The sequence below is a fragment of the Eucalyptus grandis genome, chromosome 5 (genome assembly GCF_016545825.1).
Source record: "Eucalyptus grandis isolate ANBG69807.140 chromosome 5, ASM1654582v1, whole genome shotgun sequence".
Classification (NCBI taxonomy): Eukaryota; Viridiplantae; Streptophyta; class Magnoliopsida; order Myrtales; family Myrtaceae; genus Eucalyptus; species Eucalyptus grandis.
The window spans coordinates 12,192,571-12,218,321 of record NC_052616.1 but is presented as its reverse complement, the minus strand read 5'-3'; the positions used below and the strand labels follow the sequence as shown (position 1 = coordinate 12,218,321).

The following is a 25,751-nucleotide window of genomic DNA, read 5'->3' as shown; positions in this document are numbered from 1 at the left end:
AGGATAGATTCAATTAAATTGAAGCAAGTACTATGCGAAACGGCGAGATGGTAGGGACAGCAATGATTCAATATGGTAGTGGCAGTTCCCATGAACAATAGGCAACTACCTCAATTTCAAGACATCTCCCATGATTGGGAGATGTTGAAAAATCACAAGGATATATGATCAATCTTAGTGTAAGAGTATAAGAATCGGGCCCCACTATTGTTTTGCATGAAGGTCATAGGGAAAATATAGAAATAATTAGTCAACTTTAGCATATTGTGCAATGTCATTCCTAAAGTTTCAATTTGTTCAATACTTTCTTGAACTTTATCTTGATGTGTAATATTTTCCATATACTTTTAATTTGAACTTTTTGTGCATATTCAATCTAGTCACTGAATTATATTAAAAATTTTCAATATTGACTATAAACTTGAATTAATGAAAAAGATAATATTTAATATTTTAATATAGTTCAGGGGCAACATTGCATATTAAGCTAAAGTTCATGAACTATATTGAACAACTTAAAAGTTAAGAGACAAAATTGCTAATTGAATCGAAGTTTGGGAACCATTTATATCATTTTTCCTATGTTATGAGGGCAAATGTTTTTCTCTAATCACACACCACCATGCTTAGCAAAATAAAAGGACAGGATGAACCAGCATAAACGCGGGTCGAACCAGAAGAGAAGCCATGTGTTGTGCTATGGTGCTTATACTACAATAATTTTTTTAAAATAGGATCACATTTGATTTTTGTCGAGATCACCTGCGACAAAGCAGCATATTAGCTTCTTCGATAGAAGCTCATTCGTTGGAAGGAATCGACCCGACATTTTGAAGAAGGCCCGTGAAGACCCTGGAACTTCGCTAGGCGACTGAAAGTATAACCAACGGCAAAAGCTGATTGAGTGCTTAGATTGGCTAAACCAGAAATGAGTAGATTCGCTGATGATAAAATTTGTTGAACTGATTTATGTATATTTTGGTGAAGCTTAGCGACACATGTTAACAAAGATGCATATTCTCCTTTTTTTTAGGCTAATTGTGATGATTCTGCTGATTTTCCACTGAATTTGTAGTTGACATGTTGCTCGAAAAGATGCAAACTTTTGGATGCATAAACAGAGATGGTAACAAGACTTGGCCATCCAATGGTCATAGATGAAAAGCAAGATTTGTGCAATTGTGACAAGCCTGTGATTGGAATTCAGTGAAAATGACCACAGACAGGCGATAGACGGAGCCTGAGCATAGCGCACATAAATTCACTTTCTCCTTCGCGATAATGCTCCTGTTGTTCAGTCAAAACACTGCGACGACATGATTTTCTAGACATGCGAAACGACAACCAGAGCAAGCTCAAATATTTATTCAGACTTCTCAGTTTTCTTAGCGTCACAGTGGAATATGGAAAATTCAGGACATTCTTACAACCTCATATTCATGGGACACCTTCAAAGGGGACTCTTTGGAAACGGGCCGCTCTTCCGACCATAGTTCCAGATTAACTGTTTCGGTTCCCCAGTGGATCAAACACTTGACGACCTCACTAACATTGAACCGATTGACTAGTCCCACACCAAGGCATTTGTCCCAGAGCGACCATTCACCTGAAAAAAAAAAAGACCGTCAGGCACCAAGATAAAGAACATCCTCATTTGTTAGGGAAAAAAGAAAAACGTCAAAAACGACTGGGTGCTGGTTCGATGACCAATTAATGGTTGTTCTATCCAAAAGGTCATCATCCTTAAGGAATTTTTCGAACACTAGGAGAAAAATACGTTAATGACAACAAACTAAATTTGGGTTAATCAAGTTCATTTGAGTGGATGCTATAGTTAACGACATCTAAGTTAGGTAGTCAAAGAAGAAAATATTCCAGAGGACAGGAAAATAGAAGCTGGAAGGGTTACAGAGTTACAGAGCAAGAAGTGTTGTAAACAGTGGAAGGAAGTTTGCCAACAACAGAAGTAGGACATTCTATCCCAGGAGCAAAATGTGCTTAACAAACCTGCAACTTCAAAATTCGAATTGAGTTTTGAATGATTCAATCTGAAGATCTGACACTTGATTGATGAAATTATACTCAATCAGATATAATTTAACCCAACCTAAAACTAGATATTCATTTATCATGGAAAAGAGTGAGAAAATTAGAATTTATGCCAAAGCAGATGTATGGATCTCTCAAAAGATGTACAGAAATTATCTATGGTGATTGGAGATCCACTTGATGAAGATTTTAAGCATATGTAGGTATAAGCATCTGAAGAAAGTGAAGAACATCGCCATACTCAACCTATTGATGAAATGGAACGTCCAGATATGCAGTAGCTAATTGAATGAAATCGGATATAGAGGAATCAAAGCTGATAGGTGCTTTCATGGAAGGAAATCTCATGGACCTATCAATTGACATTGATTAATGCAAGGCCATATGAAGATATACACAAGGATGGAGAAGGATGACAATGATGGCTGGCTAAAGGACCTCTGGCATTTGGGTCAACGAGAATTGAGGACTGGAATTCGAAGCAGGAGACGAGAATAGGCTATAACGAGAATACTACCAATATGAAGAGTCTACACCTTGATTCTTGTACTTCCACTTGTGCTGAACTTAGAAAGACCTCAAGTGTATTTTGAACTGTCTTTGTATCATCTCATCTCTAGTAAGCGGAGTGTGTTTACAAATTTATATGAGAGGGAGAGGCTTAACTATATGGGGGCATTGATAGGAGACCACTGTTCCGTTTTATAGGAGCAGCTGGTTCTGTACAAGGGTTTACTATAGAAGCGACTGATGCTGAAGCTGTGTGGAACAGATGGTATGAGTAGTAAGGCATTTGGAGGAAGTGGACTCAGCTTGGTTGGAGGCTGGGCTGGTAGTACTTGAAGAGAGGAGTATACTTAGCTCAGTTTTGTTAACTCAGCTCTTTTATTTCTTGTTAATCACTTAAAGCATCAATGGTTTCTGGAATATTTCTGTTAAACTAATACCAGTGTTAAAAAGTCGATGCAAACCAACTTTGGGTGATCCAAGACGGTAGAAGTACCAAAATCTTGAACAATGCACTTGGATCTTGGTTTACTAAGGTATTTGTAATCCCGTGCAAGTTTTTGACAACCCAGTGTAAGAGTTTCAAAAAGTGGAGTGATGCAACCGGATCTTGGTTTATTATGGAGTATAGCTCTCCAGTTACCCAGGCCTTTGCAGAAGATAACAAAATGCAGAACCAAAAGAAAAGGTAAGAAAAACGATTACCCTTAGGTAGAAGATTCCCTTCAAAAGTCTGCTCGCCAGAATCGGGCCAAAGTTCGTGCTTAGAACCGTCAACAGCTGTAAATGAGATAAAAGATTCTGTAGGGTGCAACAGGGTGAATGTGGGGTGTACTCTCAAGCAGACCAACCTACAGCAGAATATAAACAATCATTATAGGTGATCATCACCAATCTGAAAGTTTAGGGTGCAAAAGGGTGAATATGGGGTGAATATCTGACGATAAAAAACAAAAAGCATAAAATGCAGTTCTCTAATGATATCTCCATTTAATTTTCTGATTATATTTATTCACCGTAAGAAAAATGCAGGCTCAACTTTAAGCATGTACTCTCAATAGTGACGAGCAATGAGTTTTCATAACATTTTCTTAGCATTAACATAATTGCTCATTTCAGAAAGGCCTGTTATCAGAAGTCCTTTGTAGTTGTGTAACTTTCTCCAAGACTGTGTTTGGGCTGACCTTGAAAATCCACCAGAACCAGCACCAACTTTCCTGGCTACAAGGCTAGAGTCAATTTGAAACACCTTAGGGTTGTCCTTTCTGATAGATATGAGTCGTTGAATAGCCAGTCCACCACCAATTTCACCTTCCATCATAAGAGATTCCTCCTCTCCAGCGTGCTCAAGATTTCTCCTACAGGGATGCAGAGCACACGTGAGGTAAATCTAGTGCAAGAAAATAAAACTCTTATGTTTTGCAAAACAAAAACAACAATGTTGATAAATAAATAATTCAGCACATTACAAGTGGTCAAACGCTTCTACGTAATTGAAAAGTCAAGTTCTACTCTGGTCCAATTTGCAAACTGCTGGATTTACTAAGAAGTATTCTGAGGCCTATTGAAAATACTGATGCAGACATACACAGACTAGAAGAATTCTGATTCACTTCCTATTGTACCAAAGCCATTAAAGGATGTAGTATAACTCATGTTGTGACAAAAAGAACCCCTGTTACAAGTGTATATATTCTACAATCTTCAATAGAGAGTAAAAGGAGAATATAAATAAAGACTACACCTTTACTCAATTACTAAGGTTGCGCATGATAAAATTTCTATTTCTTGATTTCTCTGTTTCTCTGTTCCCCGGAACAGGTTTGAAACAAAAATCCGTTTGGTAACGCAATTTGATTTCTCTATTTCTGAAACATATTTCTATTCCAGAAATAGATTTGAAGAAAAAATCAGAAGCTAAAATTTTTAGCTTTTCAGTTTCTGAAATAGAAATTGAGAAATCAATTTCTGGCCAGAAATCAATTTCTGTTTCAGAAATTTTGTCATACGCACCCTAAATAACAAAGTAAATAGATGGCTCTATTTATAGATCAATAGAGACACTAGCAAAACCTTAATTTCCTTATATATGACCACCTACTAACTACAAGCTAATAGCCTAACATTATAAATGTATTTCAACAATTCCCCTCAAGCTGGAGCATCCGCCTTGCATATGATAGTTGCAACTCTCATCCAAAGTTTGTGACTAAAACACTGTGTAAACTGGACCTCGACTAGAAAATGGATGTTGATTATATCGAACCGGATTTGAGATAATGACAATTATGTCCAGACCTTACAGGACAAACTGAATATAGTCCACGTTAACACCACTTTTGATGAAAGCGCTGAAGAAACAAATTAAGATCAAAAAATTGAAACCTCTCTTTCTCATATAACAAAGGTTAAACGTGTGAAAACTCGACTTGAATTGCAGCAAACTAAACTCCATCACCCCACAACGCTTGACTTTGGCAGCTCAATGAAGGTATGCTAATATCCGGTGCTAACAGCTTTTGCTTGGAAACTTGACAACAACCTCACTCGTCGATGACGCTATCAATTGAAGATGAGTCTCACAATAAATAACATCAACAGTAGGCTTCTTAAGATTTCAAAGGACCACAATTGAGGAAGTTGTTAAAGATGAGTTGCTACTGGATAAAGCCTTTTTCTTGACTCGTCTTTTTTTATAAGTGAGAGAGCTCTATTAAAGAAACAAAAGCACATGAACCGGAGCAAATGCGTAAAGCTTGACTGATACACAAACCAGAAACGACAGAGGACGACAAAGGAGACAGCTACTGGAATGAAGGACTTGATGGAACCCTATACTAGAGAACAAAGGGACTTGATTGAGAGTTTCCACTAGCCATTAAGACAAGGAAGAGTGACAAAGAACAGCCTGTGAAGTGATGGGGAGCAGTGCAGACTCGTGACAGTGGCTTGAGAAAAGTTTGTGATTGTAGACTTCAGCTCACTGGAAAAGACAAGATCAATGGCAACAGATTGAGACGGGTGGTCAATAGACAGCGACTCAGAGGAACAAAGGAGCAGCAACTCCTTGATAACAACGAAAAAACCGACGAAAACGACAAGTTTACTTGATCTGGACGAACAGTGATTCCCCTTGATGACAAGCAGCGATTGATGGAAAGAAGAAAGATAAACCTTGGGTCCCTTTCTAAAATTTTAATGAGTTACTTGACAATGTAGACTAATACTTAAATACTTTCCCTCATGCGTAGGCTGGACTTTGTGAAATATATGATAAAGATGGCAAATGAGGCCCAAAAAAATTTAAACTTGGGACCTCCTCAGGAAAACTTGATGAACATGCGTTGACAGATATGACAAACAAAATTCTTCAGTATTTGCGAGATTCAGCAATAATACCCCTGCAACTGCCATGTTTGGCTCATGCTTCGCAATTAATGGTCCAATAACATACTCAGACCCAGAATAATAAGTCCAAACAAAGACGAAATTAAATCTTTCATTAATTCAAGCAAACTATTTGTTCCTAATAATCAACACTGCTATAATCTAAACTCTTGTTTCTTCCTCCTAATACATGAAATTTCTTAAACAACTATTTGGCTCATTTTCTTCATGCTGCAGAGAGGCAATCACCAAAACTGAGACAGAAGTTGAGAAACTTACTCGATGACAGCATAGTCCTCAGTACATCCAGCAGACCTATACTCTCTTCCACTATACTCTTCATATCCATTTATTTCAATTCTGCTATGAAGCCATTGTGTACCTGCCATACAGCCAAATAAAATTCGAGGTTCTATCTTAAATTCTGATAACTTATATATGTTTTCACATATCTTATAGCATTTGCCTTCATGCTTTACTAATCATCAAATCAACCTCAACCTTCCTCAGCGTAGAGCGATATAGAGGATCAACTGTAATGGTCATAATTGTCGTGGCAGTGACAGCATACAGGTCACAGTTGTGTAGATCATACAAGTATGAAATAGGAAAAAACTCAATGATTAACGAAGTCTCAGCTTTTGCATACTCTAATGATGCTAGATTACTTCATGTTTGCTTTTCATGAGAAAATACCAATTGAAGTGGCTGTCTTACCAGTGATGGCATAATTATCATTATGGCCATGACACAATCCAGAATTGCCTATAACATCAAGAAATATCTGGTCTATGACAAGCTGCTTCATGGCCAGTGTAAGTTAACAATAAGCTGTCATGTCCATCCCTTCTTAGATTGAGCAAGACAAGATGTATCCATGTTGATATAGATGTGATAGGAGTTATGCAAATGTTGTGGGCAATGCCAATAAGTCTCTCCAATAACTTAATTTACTACCAATCAAAGGAAAAGAAACTCCTACCAGTCCAGAGTTAAATATTCTATTTCTATTTGAATTGAACTTCTTATGCGCTAAATTGTCACATATGCAGAGAAGCAGCATCACACATATCCCGATAAAGAAGGAGGGACAAAAGTAAGCAAACTTTGTAGACAATACTAACCCAAAATCTATTCAAGCACATTAATTTACTTCTTGAGCAAAGAAAAAAAAACGATACTTGTGATCAAGTGCAAAAGGAATCTCTGCGGAATTGAACTGAACCTCTCATATATCTGATTGTCAGCTATGTAGCTACAAAAAGCATCACCCATGTCCAAACAATTCAACTTTTGCAGAACTGGTTTTTGCTGAAGAGAATCGACATTTAGTTTAAACTTACTGATAAGGAAAATCAGCACTATCGCTGCACAAACTCTTTAATATATCAGCAAGCTTTCACTTTCAAAAGTTGGAATTCAAAAACGTTTAAATATTTGTAGTAGTATCAGGATGGTTAAGAACCCAGTCAAATCACCTGAAGGAACATGCTCCATTGATATGATCCTTCCCCCAATCCAAGGAACAACTTTGGCTATCCATTCCCCACTTTTTAGCTCAATAGGGGTCCTCGAAAGTTCTACACCCTTATGGCTTGAGATCTCTTCAACGTCTGGAATGCGCTTACAGCTCTCTGCATGCAAGAATCACTTGCATCAATAAGGGTACATGGAGAAGATGCACAAGACATAGGCAAAGTCGTGATATGATATCAACAAATGCAGTGATTTTCAAACATTCTTCTTCGGAGCCCATAATAATCCATGAGGAAGAATGACATCCCCAGTCAAGGAGGAGCCACCTTCCTCGAATATCAGCAAAAAGTTGGAAAAGCTGCTACAGGATGTGCAGTAATGTTCATGGATTTACCAACTCTCTCCTTCCCACAGCAAAAAGTTTCTAAAAGATGTCCTGGAAATATCATCCATGTAAACTTTTTAAAGTTGATGCATGGCAATCAATAAGAGTTGAAACAAGTGTAAGCAGTCATTAAGGAGGCAACTTTCCTCTGTGTGGATATGAATGAGCGCAAAGTATCTCTACCAAACCATGGTTCTTGATTTAAATTTGCATTTATGACTATAAATCTGATAAACAAACATTAAAGTTCCATGTTGTTAACATGTTCACAGAATGAATCAATTCTCATGGATAGCATATTTACTATACCAATGAAAATGGGAATTTGTATCCGTTTTCCATAAAAAAAAAAAAACCAATTAACCCACAAATTGCTGCAGCTAGGGATATCTCACCAGCATTTTTTCCAGGATAAAAAACTATGAAAAGAAGACGTGGCCTAATGAATATTAATCTTCGGCTCTAATCATCGCAAAAGGAATAGGCAGTATCAAGACAAAAAACAAATATAGATACGAACATAAACTTATGAAATTGGTTTGATAAGAACTTGATAATGAGAGAGGTCCAGCCACGTTCACAGCAGAACACGATTCCATTTTGCCAAAAAAAGTAACGAATTCATCCTCAGAGACGTAGACACATCATAGGGTTTCCAACTTGCAAACTAGCATTACCTAAGCGTGCATTATATTTCTTCTCACTTGCAGCTACCATCTTAGACACTTCGTCCTCTGAAGGCAATGTAATTTGGATAGTGTCGCCATCCATGCCCCACGCATCAACCTGTGTATGATCATATTTGCTCACAATTTCCAAATAACAACTCCAGTGGTGTTTAATAACAAATTCTTAAATCAGATAAAACAAGCGCCCTTCCTTATGAAAAGGAATTTACCATTGCCCCTCCACCTAGTAACAACATTACATGCAGACGACGTTTTGGCCTCTTCCATGAACCTTCTTCTGTGTACACTCTTATGGTAACCAGCGAAGATTCACGTTCTGCAATATAGTGAGTTAGCAGATATTCTCCCTCCAAATACTTATATCCATCACCATCATCTTCATAAAGAATGCCCTTCGCGGTCCCTGTTTGGCAGAGAAGATACATATCAATATATGGATAAAATTAAACCAGTCTTCTTTACAGCAGGAAAAAAAGAAAGATATGGATGAAACACTCGGTAGTCACATGCTATTTATCATATATTCAACCTTCCAATTTTTCTTAACAAAAGATCCTCTTGCAAGTGCTTTTTGACTTAAGCCTAATAGCAACAAAAATGTAAACCCATTGCCTCACTTTGCTGTCAACTTACAGTATCGATTAAGAACTTTTGTGGAAAAAAAATTTCGACGCTCGTCAACAGTAGTGTGTGACAAAGAAGCATGCCATAGACTCACGAGATAGGAAAATACAGAATTAGACGAGCTTACTTATTGGAAAGACGGAAAGAAAACAATCGGACACAATTTAGCAAGTACATTTAACAAGATTGAGTTAATGGCATGCTTAAGTTGTTCTAAGCTTGAGCAACCAGAAATTATCTATTAAATGGACATCTGGCATTAGCGGTTCTGTCAACAAACAACATAATGATAATTAATGATAATTATAAGAATCCATAGAGGAAACAATAAATTTTTCAATTGAAAGCGATGGACAATGATAATTAGACTTCTAATCAGCAACTTGACGCGTTCCAAAGATGAATTTTCACAAGTTATATATGTTCATGACCTGTAACCATCAATACAACACTACCCAAGAAAAATTCAAGTCAAACAAGAAAATTCAAGTGGAAGAGATATACCGTGCTCATTCAAAGCCACAAGGAGTGTCAAGTCATCTGAAAGATTAGCTTCACCAACATGTTGGTGGGGAGGACCCAAAGGAATGATTGAACCACCTTGTAGAAATAATAAGGGCAGATCCTATCAAGTTAAAGCAAAATAACGTTAACTGCCGGCAAACCATTATCATGAAGAGCATTACAGAGAAACTAAGAACTTGTGGTACCGGGTGTGCATCATCGAAATCAAAGGTCAGCCAAATACCCTTGGGCAACACATGCTGCAAGTCATTTGATTCCTGATGTGGCATAGAGCTGATCAAGATTAAATGACATTAGCAAATGCATATGGATTTATGTTCGGCTTAAAGCCTTTTTAAACGCAATCTATTAAACCCTTGCAGAACCATCAATAAGGCCAAGAAACTTAGGCAAAAGAATCCAAAGAATCACCTGTTATTTTGAGGACTAACAAGAACAGTCTCAAGATTTAATAACCATCACATCTTTTGCTCACTATTCCCATTAACTTACCAGATGGTATATCTTTATGATGACAATGCTACAAAATGCAGAAGACCTTTAAAAGTAAGACATAACATTGAAGGTACTGATACGTTAACTCAATCAATCTCTCATTAATAGGGATTTTCCTCTCACAGTGGGACACGTACGCTCAAACATTAATAACATAGATAAGTAGGAAATCTATGTAATTTGTAAGCAGCGATGGCTACTGAGCCTAAGGGGATGAGGGCCACCACCAGCCCCTCCAGGTCCGCTAGTAGTGAGAACATTGATAGAATACCATATCGCATAAGTGCAGAAACATGCATACGTCATGTGATCACGCTACATAAGGCGTGGACAGCAATTATACCTAATGACATGATTAGACTACAGTATATTTAAGTTGTAATCTCAAAAGTTGAAAAAATATATTCTCTTTCTGAAACTCTGAGGAAGATACTAACTAGATCAGCAAAGACAAAAAAAAAAAGGGAAAGACACTAGTAACTGCAATACAATATGGAGAAGCAGCGAGGAGCTCACGTTGCATGTATCCTCATGACATGTGCAAGGTCAAATTTTTAATTTTATAATGAAGAGAGGATAACCTTGCACAAACCAAGAGTGGCCCTAATAAAAATGAATTTTCCAGTGTCCTTAACCTGGGATCTTTGGGATCTGCACAAGAACTTGTTAAGCTTAGATATCCTCTACGCAAATAAGAACAGTAATACATGTGGTACGAAGGCAAGAATGCTATCCAACACCAATCTAACCCACCAGCAAAAAAGGTCGGACTTGCCACAAGAGTGCCCGTTTTATGAGCCATGTAGAAAAGAGTATATATGTGGGGAAGAAAGCGGTAGCGCCGCTTCAGTGCCAGGCGACAGACTTCCTCACACTAGTGCAAGAGAGACAAAAAAGAAAGTAAAATATCATTTCTGTAAAATCTTCCAAGGAAACCAATGAATTTACAAAATAAGCACCAACAACAATTTAGAGGAATCTATACATTCCAGCAATCTGAAGGTAGAGAATCTGATACTAAAGAGTCAGCTTGCTAAATTGGTCATGATTTCATATATTTTACAAGAAAGGAAGGTCCAGAGGTTCTCTACGGACTGAGAGACATGATTTATTTCACATGTTTCATAGCCATTTAAGAAATTTGGAGTCTTTCTGATGACGGGTCTATCAGTAACAGAAGAGGGAAACCTTTTCTTTCAAAACACTGGGAGCAAGGTCAGCGGACAGAAGTGCTTTATTGAGAGAATTTAATTCGAATGAGTGAAATAAAAATCATCAGGACAAAGTTCATGCACATGACATGAGCACGTCACCAAGGAAAGCAGCACAAACCTCCTCACCAAATGACCAAGGCTCATGGTCATTGGTGTCCATTTCAGAGTGTCCACGACAGAATGGAAACATTGCACCTATACCCATCCACCTTCCAAAAAGCTTGGGTGTCGCATTTCCTACGAATCCACCGATATCAGGTCCTGAAAGTGGTTGACCACTGAGACCCTGAACAAAATTAAAATTAGTCAGGATGGATGATCTGTACATTTGTGAATTATGTGAATTATTCTCAAAAACACCGCATCAAATTTGTAGACGGGAGTCCAAAATCTGTACATAAAAGCTAGGGACTTTGGGTTGTCCAAGACCCACCAGAGGATGAAAGCTAGGATCTTTCAAAAAATGGATTCCTATTCAAAGAGTGCATAAACGCATGGATAAGCTCATAGTAAACCGTCAATTTGGAATCAAAATATGATGAATATCACAGTTAAAGTCATACCAAAGAAAGGGCAAACGAAACCAGGATCCGGTGCTTCAAAGGGTCTAAATCACTTCAAATACATTAGAGAATTAAGTCTGCAAAGAAAGTCCCACAAACAATAGAACTCAATTATTTAGAGTTACTGCTTTGTCATGCCTTGTCAACCGCAAGCTTACTTATTTAAATCAAATTGTCAGCATGGCATACAACAACTATACCTAATCAATATTGGAGCGTCACCTATGTAGGGAAATAGAAATTAAGGTTACCGCTTGCTCATTCTCTTTGATGATATGCACAATGATTACCACGTGATTGATGATGAAAACCAAATTTCTATGTCCGTGCTGCATACTGCAGTTACAACATCATAATTACCCTGATATTTACAGACACTTGAGCTCCACCTTGAGTACACAAGCTTGGAAGGAAAGACCTAAATTTGCTACTGTCATTCCCTTGAAGTAATCCATCATAAGTTATAAAAGATGAAAGTTGGACAGGAAAATGCAATAAGTTCAGCGAAAACCAAAAGTAAACGGAATTTCTTCAAGCAAAAACAAGCAGCATAGCCTCCATAATTCACTTACCAGCTGAAGTACCATTGAGATGCTCATGTGCAGGTGCTCCCAGTTTGAAATGTTATCACCAGTCCAAGTAGCTGCATACCTCTGGCTACCGACGAATCCAGCTCTAGTAAGGACAAATGGACGTTTGTTTTCGTTAGATGATTTAATGCCCTCATACGTAGATCTAGCCATCAGCATTCCATAAACCTGTAACAGGGATGGTAAAATTGAGTAACCAGATCTTAGTGGACAAAAACAAAAGTACCAGCTACATGAGCAAGGGTTACAAGTCACCAAGATATTTAGAATGTAGCATTTGCAACCGGCATCTATAACAAGGAAATTCTTGGAAATTATCACCATAAAATTTGATCTCTCGCAATAATGTCACTAGATAAAGGAGAAGAGTCAAACTACTTATTTGTTTCTCTAATTGCGAGTACATTCAAAGTATCTTTGTTGTTTTCTTCTCCGCTACTAGAGCAGCAATAACTCTAATTTGGTAAATTGCCAATCATTTTCAGGCCTTCAACTACTGTAATTTTTCCTTTGGTCTCCCTCACTTCTTTGCTTTCTCCATAAAGGTTCAAACTAGAGCTACAGCTAAACAGAAGCCTTCAAAATTTACCTAGTGAGCATCAGAGAAACAAACCAAGCAATATGGATTGCACATGCAAGCCAAAATTACAAAATTGACCCTTTCCATTTCACTTTTTCCCTTAGTGATATTGATAGGATTTATTTTTTACCGTTTTCTCTCCAAATGCTTAAAAGTTATTAGAAGTAAGAAGGGTGAATGGGTCTTTACGACTTTTGGGATTTATTTGATGTATATATATTAAACTTTATTAAATAATACCATGTACGTTTTCCTCACATTGTATCAGAGCCTTGGGATTAACTCTAGTCGATAGAGTAGCCACTCGCCGCCGTCAACTCGCCAGAATAGTCGGCCGTCACGGCCGTGGCTTGTCACTGTCGAGTGTCTCATTCTTTCTCTCTTTCTTGCACAATTCTTTCTTGACCTTTCGTGCAGCTCCCTCTCGCGGTTTGCGCGGCTCACATGCCTTGCGCAACTCATGCGACCTGTGTGGCTTGCGCAGCTCCATCGCGTGACCCACATTGCTCGCGCGACTTGCACGGTTGGTGCGTTACCCTCGCGCAGCTGGTGCGGCACCATCTCATGGCTCCATCGCGTGACCCACACAGCTGGGTCACAGATTTTGGTCGCACAGTTCCATCACATCTCACACAGCTTGCTGGGCAAATTTTGGTTGTTGACTTGCTTGATTCACATGAGGACAGACAACATATAATGGAGTGCAAAGCACAGGCACTAGTGCCCTCATGCAGGAAAGGACTCTGAGGTGTTTTTTTTTGCGACTGAAAGGAGAAATTCTTTTTTGTCCCTTTACATTGATCTTCTGGAGTTTCTATGGCCTGTGTTGCTTCGGCTTTGATGGCTGGGAAGTTTACTGACCATTTTCAGATTATAAATTTGTTAATTTGAGGGTCTGTGAATTGGTGGCAGTCTCTATTACTTTATGTGGATTGTGGAGATCTTGTGTGGTAATATTGGGTTATTAAATTATTGAGGCTGAGTTGTTGTTTGACAGAAGCTAAGGTCAGAGTTTGCTTTATTTTTATTTGGAAAATGGGCAATCGCTCAAAGAGTATAATTGAAGTAGATCCTGAGAAGAATAATACTGTGATGACTGAGGTGATTTCATTTTCATCTAATCAAAGTACTGATAAGAAGCTCGCAGATAGTGCTAACTTCCACCAATAGAAGAAAATCGTGAAACTTACTTTGATTGGCAAGAATCAACATAGACACTTAACTGAGTTTAAGCCCAGAGATGATGTAACTTGGGATGGTGTTGACACGTATTCTTGGTCAAATGCTGAATTCTATAAAAAGTAATGTAGTTGACATGGTAACTCATATTGATACAATCAGAGAACTATGGGAGTATTTGAATGTGTTGTATTCTGGCCAAGATAATTTGTCATGGATTTATGAGCTATCGCAGGAGTTTTATCGATTTGAAAGGAAGGGGCACTCTATTACCTAGTTCTTTGCAAATTTTAAGAGATTGTATGAGGAGTTGAATCTCGTTCTCCCTATTTCAGCCGATGTTCAACAAATGCAACGTCAAAGGGAACAATTGGCTGTAATGGGATTCTTAGGAAGTCTTGGTTCTAAATATAAAACTGTTAGGTCTCAAATTCTTGGAGGAGAGAATATAGCGTCACTCACAGATACATTTGCTCGAGTTCTTCGAGTATCTCGTGAATCTTCTTAGGATACTACATCTATGGTGGGGAGTTTAGCTCGTGTCCCAGACTCGAACTGGTAGTGGTAATAGGAGTGATGGAGGAAACCGTGGTGGATATAGTGGGCATGGTGTTCGAGGAGGCTGAGGCATAGGAATAGGGAGAGGTTAAGGTCATCAGCATCCTTATGGACAATTCCACATATCTACTGATAATTCGGGAACTACACGAATTTGTCATTATTGTGGCAAACCTAATCATATTCAAAAATTTTGCTACAAGCTATATGGGAGACCAGGGCAGCAGCACCAGTTCGCTAATACGGCGTCTAATATTAACTCTACTCCATAGTCATCTGAAGACAAGTTAGTGGTTATGTCTGGTGAGGAATATGCTCGGTACAAACAATCTCAAATCTCACAGCCTGTTTCTTCTACTACTACTTTGGCACAGACAGGTAATGTTATTGCATGCCTTTCAGCTACTTCTCGTCCTTGGATCATTGATTCAGGGGCTTCTGATCATGTCAGGTCTTTCAGGAATATTTTCCTCTCTTTCTCAATCTTCGTCCATAGTTACTCTAGCCAATGAATCACCTACACATGTTAAGGGAATTGGCACAATTAACCCAACTCCTTCATTGCCGTTGTCCTCAGTGCTTTATCTTCCACAATTTCCATTTAACCTCATGTTTGTTAGTAAGTTAACCAAAAACTTTTAGTGTTCAGTAACTTTTAATCATGATTCTTGTATTTTTCAGGATCTAGCTACGAAGAAGACGATTGGTAGAGGATGTGAGGAAGGGGGCTGTATGTACTTGAAGATGCTTCTTCAATTGCTTGCTCAAGTGTTGCGTCCCCACATCAAATCCATTGTCATCTTGGTCATCATTTTCTAAGTAGTCTTCAAAATTTGGATTCTAGTTTTCAATCTCTTTCTAGTCTAGAGTGCGAGTCATGCCAAGTTGGCAATTTACATCGTGTTAGTTACACACCTCAAGTAATTAAACGAGCAGCATCTCCGTTTTTATTAGTTCATTCAGATATTTGGGGTCCATGTCATGTGGTTTCTAATTCAGGTTTTAGATATTTTGTTACTTTTGTCGATAACTATTCCAAAGTTACTTGATTATATTTAATGAAAGATTATTTTCTATTTTTGTGCATTTATATTTGAAATTTATACTCAATTTGGCATGCGTGTTAAAGTTCCACGTTCTGATAATGCTAAGGAGTACTTTTCCACATCTTTTTTCTGATTTTATGACTCAACATGGTATTGATCCATGAATCTTCCTGTCATAATACTTCACAACAGAATGGTGTTACCGAAAGGAAGAATAGGCATTTATTAGAAATTACTAGATCCATGTTATTTGAGATAAAGGTCCCAAAAACTTTTTGGTCTGATGTTGTTCTAACCGCATGTTATCTCATTAATCGCATGCCTTCTTCTATTCTGCAAGGTGGTATTCATTTTTCCACTTTGTTTCCTAATGAACCATTGTTTATCCTACCACCTTGTATATTTGGTTATGTCTGTTTTGTTTGTGATTATCGACCTGGAGTATTAAAACTTGATCCCAAGGCAATCAAGTGTATGTTTATGGGTTATTCCCGTACTCAAAAGGGATATCGTTGTTATTCTCTATTACTGAGAAAATATTTTATAACAGCTGATGTTTCATTTTTTGAATCCACTCATTATCATAATGTTCCCATTGATGTGTCTAAATTGGATGAAGACTTGTATATGACCACCATTCGATCTACTATTCCAACTGTATCACCAGTATCTACAGAGAAACCACTTCCTCTCCAGGTTTATACTCGACGTCCTCATGTCACTACTACTGCTCCCCCCGCTCTTCCCGTTGCTACTACGTCATCTTCTGCTCTAGATCCGCCATTAGCTAACCCTCCTCTTGTATCTAATCTTGATCTTCCTATTGCTCATCGCAAAGGTACACGTACTTGTACTCAACATTCTATTGCAAATTTTATTTCACTCTTTTGTGTCTCCTACTTTTGAGCTTTTTTAACTATTGTTGAACAATATCCTGTCCCCAAGTCTGTCGCTGAGGCATTACAAAGTTTTGGCTGGAGAATAGTAATGAAAGAAGAATTAAAGGCTCTCAAGATTAATCAAACTTAGGACTTAGTACCACTTCTTCTAAGCAAAACTGCTATTGGTTGTCAATGGGTACATGCTGTAAAAGTCAACCCTGATGGTTCTCTTGCTTGTTTAAAAGCAAGACTTGTTACCAAATGATATGCTCAGATGTATGGGGTTGACTATCTAAACACATTTTCTCATGTTACCAAACTTACTTCTGTTCATATTTTGATCTCTCTTGCTACAACATATAACTGGCCTTTATTTCAACTTGATGTTAAGAATGCTTTCTTGCATGGCACTTTTCATGAAGAAGTTTACATGGAGCAACCTCCGGGGTTTGTTGCTCAAGGGGCTAGACTAGTTTGCAAATTAAAAAAGTCTTTATATGGTTTGAAACAATCTCCACGGGCATGGCTTGGAAGATTTTCTAAGGTTGTACTATCTTTTGGGCTATCGAGATGTGGAAATGATCATTCTTTCTTTTATAAACAATCAAGGGAGGCAAACTATTCTTGATTGTGTATATTGATGATATATCGGGAGATGACTTGGTTGGTATAGCTGAGCTAAAAACCTATCTTCAACAACGGTTTCAAATTAAGGACTTAGGAAAATTGAAATATTTCCTAGGAATTGAAGTGGCGCTGTCACAATGAAAATATGTCTTGGATTTGCTCATTGAGATAAGTATATTGGGATCAAAGCCTCTTGATTCACCCATGGAACAAGGAGTTAAATTAGTTGCTGATGGATGAGAAATTCTTAATAATTCAAGAGACGTGGAAGACTGGTAGGTAAGCTGAATTATCTTACGGTTACTCGATCAGACATTGCTTTTCCTATTAGTGTAGTAAGACAAAAACTGTCTTCCCCTCGTACATCTCATTGGGATGCAGTTATTCGGATATTAAGGTATTTGAAAAAAGCTCTAGGGAAAGAAATTGTCTACCAAAACCATGGTGGGTTGAAGGTTTTTCTGATGCCGATTGGGCTGGATCTCCAAATGATATAAGATCAACTACTAGGTATAGTATCTTAGTCGAAGGAAATCTGGTTTCATGGAAAAGTAAGAAACAAAGTGTTGTTGCCCACACTCCAGTGCTGAGTCAGAATATAGAGCCAGGTACAAGTGACATGTGAATTAGTGTGGATTCGACAGTTATTGACTGAGTTAGGTTTTAAAGATTTAGTACGCATGATTCTATGGTGCGATAATAAAGTTGCAATGCACATAGCTTCCAACCTCGTGTTTCATGAGAGAACAAAACACATTGAGATTGATCGTCATTTTATCCAAGAGAAAAGTTGCAAAGTGGAGTAATTCTTCCCAGTCATATTCAAACCAGCGAACAACTTGCAGACATCTTCACTAAATCCTTGGGTAATGAGAGGATATAACATATTTGTAACAAGCTAGGCATGATTAATATTTATGCTCTAACTTGAGGGGGAGTGTTAGAAGTAAGAAGGGTAAATAGGTCTTTACCACTTTTAAGGTTTATTAGATGTATATATATTAAACTTCCAGCTTGAAGGGGAGTGTTAGAAGTAAGAAGGTATTTACCACTTTTAGGGTTTATTTGATGTATATATATTAAACTTTATTGAATCATACGATGTACGTTTTCCTCGCAGAAGTTATTGATTAGCTGTTTGGTTCTTCATCCAATCTCAGAACCTACACAGGTTATTGTTTGATAAAGATGAGTCCAACCAAAGCCTCTATACTTTTTAATCTCCAATACTATGGTTCTTTTTTGAATCTTACATGTTTAAGGTTAAAGTTTGTAACTAATGCCACTGTTAGATTATTGCAAATAAATCACTTGATTTCAATCTCCATATCACTAGACTGATGTTTAATGCGATCACAAGCCACATATGCCTATTCATTTTCTCTTTTTTTTTGTCGGTCCTACTTTATTCCTACTCTAACACTCACTCTCATACTTTTGTCATGCCTCATTGCAGGGCGTGGGAGTCGAAACCCACTCCTGAAACTTAACCGTCCTCACCCAAACCCTCCGAGAAAGTAGGGATTCGAACCCCCACCTCCCCCTTCCAAGTTGAAAGCTACAAAAATGATAATTTTCTTCAGTCCTTTTATCCTTTAGACAGCAAACTTACTGATGAATGAAAAGCTTACGATTATTTGTTGATCTCTTCACACCGTTGGTCCCATAGCTACAGAACCGCTTATTTTTGTGTGGGAATTTCAACCCACTCATATATGTGTTTTATGAAGGACAAGGCATGCAACCCTTATAAGTGATGTGTTGAAAGACAAACTAAACTGAATGCTTAAATCAATCTGACCCCAAACTATCTATTTATAGTAAAGTCAAAAGGTCAAAAATGACAATGTTGCCCTTATTACCCCATACATAAAATAATAAAGTAAATAGACAAATATACCCCTATTAGCAAAATACTCTCAACTTGATGAAAGTAAAGATAAACCTATTGTCCAATCTTGATGTTAGAGTAATTAAATATTAAAACACGCCTTCATCTAACAACTTAAGTTTTTAGAATATTTGGCAGTGATTCCACAAAATCTCACACTTGCGATGGTGGTATTGTTAATGCTTTACAAAGATAGAACTATTCTTCCACTGGCCCAGTCTCAATTTTCTTAAATCTAATGGTTTGATTGTGATTTCACACATGGAAGAGAATACTTAGGTCATGGGAGAGAAGGTTCTCAAAGCACACAATGCAAATTTGGCAGAGAAGATCCTCAGACAAGGAGGTGGAAAGCAAGGCACTATCTTAGTTTGCTAGCCTCACCATTCATTTTGGATGAAGCCAAATGTACAGGTAGGATAAACTAACCAAAAGTTGAAGCATGACATTGCTTGTGCTAAAATGTGGAAAGCCAGAAGTTATCGTATTTTATCCTACTATATTCAATAGAAAGCATTTAGCACTTCACTCCAAATCAACAACTCATTCTTTAACTCTTAACCCCCCTTGCTTTTCCAGTACAAGCACAGTGGATACATTACAAAATTGCTTAATATCTATTTTTATATAACTCAAAAAGATGAAACACAAACTACAAATAGCAAAAAGTTGGAAAACATACATTATGATAGTGTGAGTGATTCTGGACACCTCCAAGTTCATCATCTCCCTATGAATGTTGCTCTCAGGCATGGTCTTCGTCACAGACTGAAAGAGAAGTTGTAAGCCATAGTCCAACAAGAGAAAATGACAGAAACTAAAAGTACTAGTTACCTTAAAGACAGCCGGTTCATTCATATCATTCCATATACCATCAACTCCATTAGAAATGAAATCCTGAACTAACTGAGCCCACCAGTGACGGACTTTTGACTGTGTAAAGTCGGGGAAAACACAAGGACCAGGCCACACCTCCCCTGACAAGCAAACAGTTAATCAGCATTGTCTGATCAATTTCTGCCTTCCAGAATTTTGATTATATACATACATATACGTAGATTTATCTTCAGCTAAATCCAAATGAATGAGAATGTCTACATTTGTATGTTTTGAAAGATCTAAGGGATTACTTTACATTTCAAATGCTACAAAAAAGAAAAAGACGAAAAGGAAATAGCAAAACTAAATAGACAATGACAAAGATTAGCCAAAACCACAGTAAAAGACAGCAAAGTACCAACAAATGGAGTCCCATCTGCTGCTTTCATCCAGACATCACTTTTGCAACCACTGTCAAAGACAAAATACCCCTCTTCGCGTTTGATACCAGGATCAAGCATCCAGATAGCTTTAAACCCGTCTCGGTGGAGACTATCTACCAAAGATTTTGGATCAGAGAAGCGGTCCTGAGAATAAATACTTTGTCTCAGTTTCCATGCTGAAAATAGTACTGTTTATTTAGTAGAGGTGTCTACTGTAGACTAAGCATTGAACCTCAGTCCTTCTACTATTAGACAAGTCAGCGAGGCAAAAAGTCCTAGACATGAATGCGCTTAGGAGGATTCGAACATAAAGTGAATACCAATCTCAAAGGACTTGGTGGATTAAACGTATGGAAGCAATGGAAAAAACAGAAATGCATGGCATTTCTGCATCAAGAACCATACCTAAGGTTGAGATTAGAATATCAAAAGAACATTGATCATTGCAGTTCCTACAAAGTGAATTAATCGACAACATATTCCACACAACCTACCTCACTTCCAAAATGAATAACACCATCTTCCTCAAGATTATTTCTAGATGAAAACAGATCTTCATTCATATTGGACAAAATTCTCACATCTTACATGTAGATGTTGATATATGCTTCGCTTCAAGTGAACTTTCATGATGTAGATATGTAGTTATGCTCTGTTTTAAGTGAATTTTCATGATATGTATGTGACGTCTTTTTGAAATTGGCTAAAACTAAGAATTTTCATCCGGACATAAGTTGCAAGTGGCTTCATACCTATTGAAAGTGAGGCAGATGATGTGAAATTAGACATATTTAGAGGAAGGTAGTCTGTAATATTTTTTTAAACAAGGCAATAACGGGTTAAACCAAAACAGGAGTCCATGCCTTGTCAAAAGTGAAGCAGCGAAACCCATCCATATAATCTATATCCATCCATACGACATCACAAGGAATCTTCTTTTCTCTGAATGAACTCGTGATCTGCAATAAGTGGACAAAAATTAGAGCTAAAGAACTGTCATGCATCGACTCATGAATGATATGCCGACAGCATACAGTGAAAGTTAATCATTGATCTAATCCATTCGGGGCTTTCGGGGAACCCAAAAACGAAGTCTTTTGACTTTTTTCATAGATAGAATCCATGAGAGATAGACAAGAGATAGATGAACGAGATCTTTTTTTCTTTTTTTTTTTGGGTTGGGGGGTTGTGGAGGCTGTTCGCCTTTTGAATCTTACAAAGGTTGTAGTAGTATCAAATCAGGTAGAAGGAAACGAGGGTTGAGGAAGAAAGATTGTAGAATCAAGCAAGATGTATCAAAAGGGCCAACCTCTCTAACTCTGTCATCAGAGTCATAGCTATAGCGGCATTGATGATAGCCTAAGGACCACTTTGGTGGCATAAACACGGTTCCTGACAATATACCGCAAGCTATGTTGTTAATTCAAGCAATAATAGTAATAAACAGACTATCAAGAAAATTGTCTAATCATTCCGGTGGTCTTGTGAAGTCCATTTAGTACTAAACTAAAAATCCACAGATGGATGTTTCCAAATAAAAGAAAAGTCACAGAATGACAGAAAAATTTATTCTGACAATTTTATTCATTAGCATGAAGCTTTTTCTTCATTTAAAGACGGGAAAAACAGAGAGTTCATGGTAATAAGAATTATGCATGATATCCTGATAAAATTAATACATTCAACTTTTCTGTGTCTGTAATTCTAACAGCATAACATGCATACTCCTCAGGAAAACCAATTAAGTGAAGCCTATATTTGTAATAAAAAGCAAATGGTCAAAAAAAGCATTAGATATGCCTCGAGTGTTTTGGCATCAAATGTCAAAATCAAGATCTCAAAGTTTAGAGAGCATCTGTAGAAAAGATTCTAAGAATTTGAAGTATCACTTGTCCACAAGAGGAAAAAGACCAGATAAAAGAGGCAGTAGAATTTGCAGTATAGGAAGCACAAAAACCTTGCTTCTAAACTGAAGTATCCGGTAAGCTAACAAAATGGACTTCTTCCATGTTCTTAGGGATTTTTGGTAAATTTGTTTTGAGGTCGGCTCATTCATTGACACACTTTCCAACATAGTGAGTAGCATCTTCGAAAAGTGGCCACACATTAAAAATGATTGGGAGAATAGAATTAAGCAGAATAGCACACATGTGGAAAGAAGCTGACATGCACAGCATTATTACCAATTGCATGAGACAAGGATGTTAAAACTGCGCCAGGTGAAGCAAATGGACCGAATGTAATGACAGGGTATGAGGATGGAGCCGTGAACTGTATTATTGACTTGTTTCTCAGATCAATCTGCCCATGAGAAAATATCACTCGTAAGCTTAAAACAAGTTTGAATCGGATCTTCCAAGAAACTACTCCAATATGTGATCACAGTCATGAGTTCACAACACCTCACAACATCGTGTCGTGTCAGCAAGAATCCCCAGTGACTCTCCACTCGGAAGAACAGCTAGCACCCAAGGATGAGATTGGTACAAAGATGTAGTACCGGGGCCATAACCCCATGCGTCCGTGTTCCATGTAAACACCTAAAACAAGAGAGATCACTGAGAATTCAAGGAGAGAAAACACATATGCTAGCATGCAAAGTCGAGGAAAGAGAACCAACTCTTTTTCCTGTGCGCTCAAGCTGTCCACTGACTTCGCCAGTCCCGTAAAAACTGGTCCCAGCAGGTAGCTAAATCGTACGTAAAATAACGTTATTAAGGCTTCGACAAATACATACACACTTGGAAAACAGAAATCAAGCAGATGAAGCTCCTAAAAGTATTGGAAACATCACAGTCCGGGGAGCGCAACAAAACCAACCAACAAGTGATTCAACTAATTCAAGAGAAAGAAATAAGAGCATGCGGTGACTGACCTCAAGTTTGACAATCTGCTGGCCAAAGAGACATTGGTAAGTCGGGATATAAGACGGGACATGATGAATTTTTATCGGCGTGTCCCTATCCTTGCCGTTGACAAAAGAAAGGCTAGGAAACGCCGCCGCTCTGTCGTTCGCAGAACAATCGAAGCGGAAAACTCCTTCCTCCAAAATAGGCTCAAAGATCATATCTCCCGCAGTGACATCCGCCGCAACCGCCTGACCTTCTCGAATAGTCATTTTAGTTTTCAATCTCGACCCGTCTCTGCATGCCACAAATTCGCACAGGCATCACACTGCTCTTACACCAATTTATCATTTTTCCACATGCCAAGAACCAAAAATGCTAAACGCCATCGAAGAGTACTGATTATAGTGTAAGAATCAAGATCTATAACCTCGCGTGCACGGCAGAGAAACATCATGCATGTTACATATTAAAGTATATAACACAGGCAGGAGAGCTTGTGACACGCAGGGACTTCCGCATCAGAGAAGCATCGCGCATGTTGCGTATCGAGATCTGCCGCAGCACAACCAATCTGATACTCGGAAAAAATCAAATAAAAAATTGAAGCAGTAGGAAGCCAATACAACAGCAATCCAGCTCATTGACTTTGTGGCTGTTTGTTTGTATTTTATTTTTTATGAACAAAAAATTTATTTTATTTTTCTCGGGAAAAAAAAAAGAATATAAACGCGTTTATTTGCATTTTTATTCCAAATCTGTTTTTTTGTTCCTGGAAACAAAACTATAACAAAAACAAGAAAAAAAACTCGTAGTGGCAACGTCGTTGGTTGGGCATAGGTTCCTTTCACGAGATGTCATGAGTTCGACTTGCAACATCGTCAAGCGACTTTCCCGGAGCAGAAGGGTGGTGAAGGGTGGTGGTGACTTTACTACTTCTCCAGAGTTTTCTCCACTGCGAAGTGGCGTACGGAGATTTTGGTCACTAAAAAAAAAAAATATTTCTTGTTTTTGAAACAATTTGAAAAAACAATTTTCTCTCTCTTCTTTCTTTTCTTCTTCTTTTTTCTTTGGCCGGTCACTGGCCTCAGCCATGACCGGCGACCGGCCGTTGAGGGCCGGCAACCTCGCCGGAGCGTCGCCGGGCCACTGCCAAAGGAGAAGCTGCACGTGCTGGGACGGCGATGGTGCTAGTGCGACTGAGCAGTAGCAGGTCCTCCATTTTGTCCGCCTCCGGGGAAGTGAGTATTTAAAGAAATTATTTTTTTTTTAAATATATATATTAGCAAATAAAAGGAAATGTATAAATTAAAATGAGAGAGAGAAAATGGTGGTGGAGGGGTGGGGACTTGACTTGATTTGAGTTGCCTTTTGCTGCGAATCGCGTGCATGTGCAGCATGCCAGGTCTCATGCGCTGCTTCGAACTGATTTTCAGTCGGAAGTTGCTCATTTGATATTCAAGAGATTTTGTGAGACTTTGCGTGATTTGATATTTAATTATTTTAATATTCTTCATTATGTTTAATCTGACTTTTTTTTGCTCAATATTTGAACTTACAATCTGTAATTCTGAAATTAAGTAAAAATTTATAATACCACTACTAATGATTCTAAAAATTCAATAATCCTATCAAAATTCTCCCCGGAAAAAAGAAGTATTTTCAATTTGATCCGGCATTACTCCCTTATTTTAGAAGGAGCCCACTACCATTAGCATGAATACAAGTTGGAGTAAAGTCAAAATTATTTGGAAAAAAAATTTCCTACAATTGAGAAACGATCAGAAAATTCAAATCCGTGAGTGAGAGAAAGATTCCGAACCACTTGAGACTATAGTTGCATCTACAAAAGTCGTCCTTCGTCCATGCAATTGCTTTGCCCATTCGGCATTGGATAGTTCTATGTACCACATTGTAATAGATATGATAAAACACCGTAGGGACAAAAACAGAACGATCATTTAAAGGTCATATTCGATATGACAAAACATCTTACAACTACAAATGTGCTATAAGACCGTTCATTCTCAAATTTTTCATGCACTTTTTTATTAGAGGAAATGGGACAATCCTTTTTGGACAATAAAGTGCTAACAAACCAATCATATCACATCTTTGTAACGTGTGAACCTCGTGATTATTATTTTAAACGAGAGTCATAGTCAAAGATGATTTCGTGCATTGGTTGGACGTGCATAATATCAAATACTAAATTGAATCTCTATTAAAGTAATGCTTCTTTCGATACGAGCCAAAAAAACCAGATCAGTGTTTGAACCCATCAGTCCGTAAGGACGCTGACATTGCCTGCGCTTGCGGACATAAACAAAAGCAACCTAGCTCAAACCATATATTCATCCACTAGAAAGGGTGGCCG

At 37.9% G+C, this 25,751-nt stretch overlaps 1 protein-coding gene across 1 annotated transcript; it reads right to left on the bottom strand.

The window, feature by feature from the left end:
• Positions 1 to 1,251: 1,251 nt before the first annotated feature.
• LOC104444213 (alpha-glucosidase 2-like) lies at positions 1,252 to 23,890 on the bottom strand. Its single transcript, XM_039313119.1, is given in 23 exon segments — positions 1,252 to 1,606; positions 3,262 to 3,407; positions 3,741 to 3,914; positions 6,223 to 6,325; positions 7,422 to 7,577; positions 8,482 to 8,590; positions 8,703 to 8,896; positions 9,622 to 9,742; positions 9,828 to 9,915; positions 10,719 to 10,788; positions 10,891 to 11,011; positions 11,470 to 11,637; positions 12,487 to 12,672; positions 19,949 to 19,998; positions 20,001 to 20,034; positions 20,101 to 20,243; positions 20,504 to 20,672; positions 21,392 to 21,487; positions 21,838 to 21,920; positions 22,712 to 22,829; positions 22,931 to 23,068; positions 23,149 to 23,217; positions 23,404 to 23,890. Coding segments are annotated over 23 exon segments (2,973 nt in total). The 5' UTR covers positions 23,647 to 23,890; the 3' UTR covers positions 1,252 to 1,412.
• Positions 23,891 to 25,751: the final 1,861 nt, after the last annotated feature.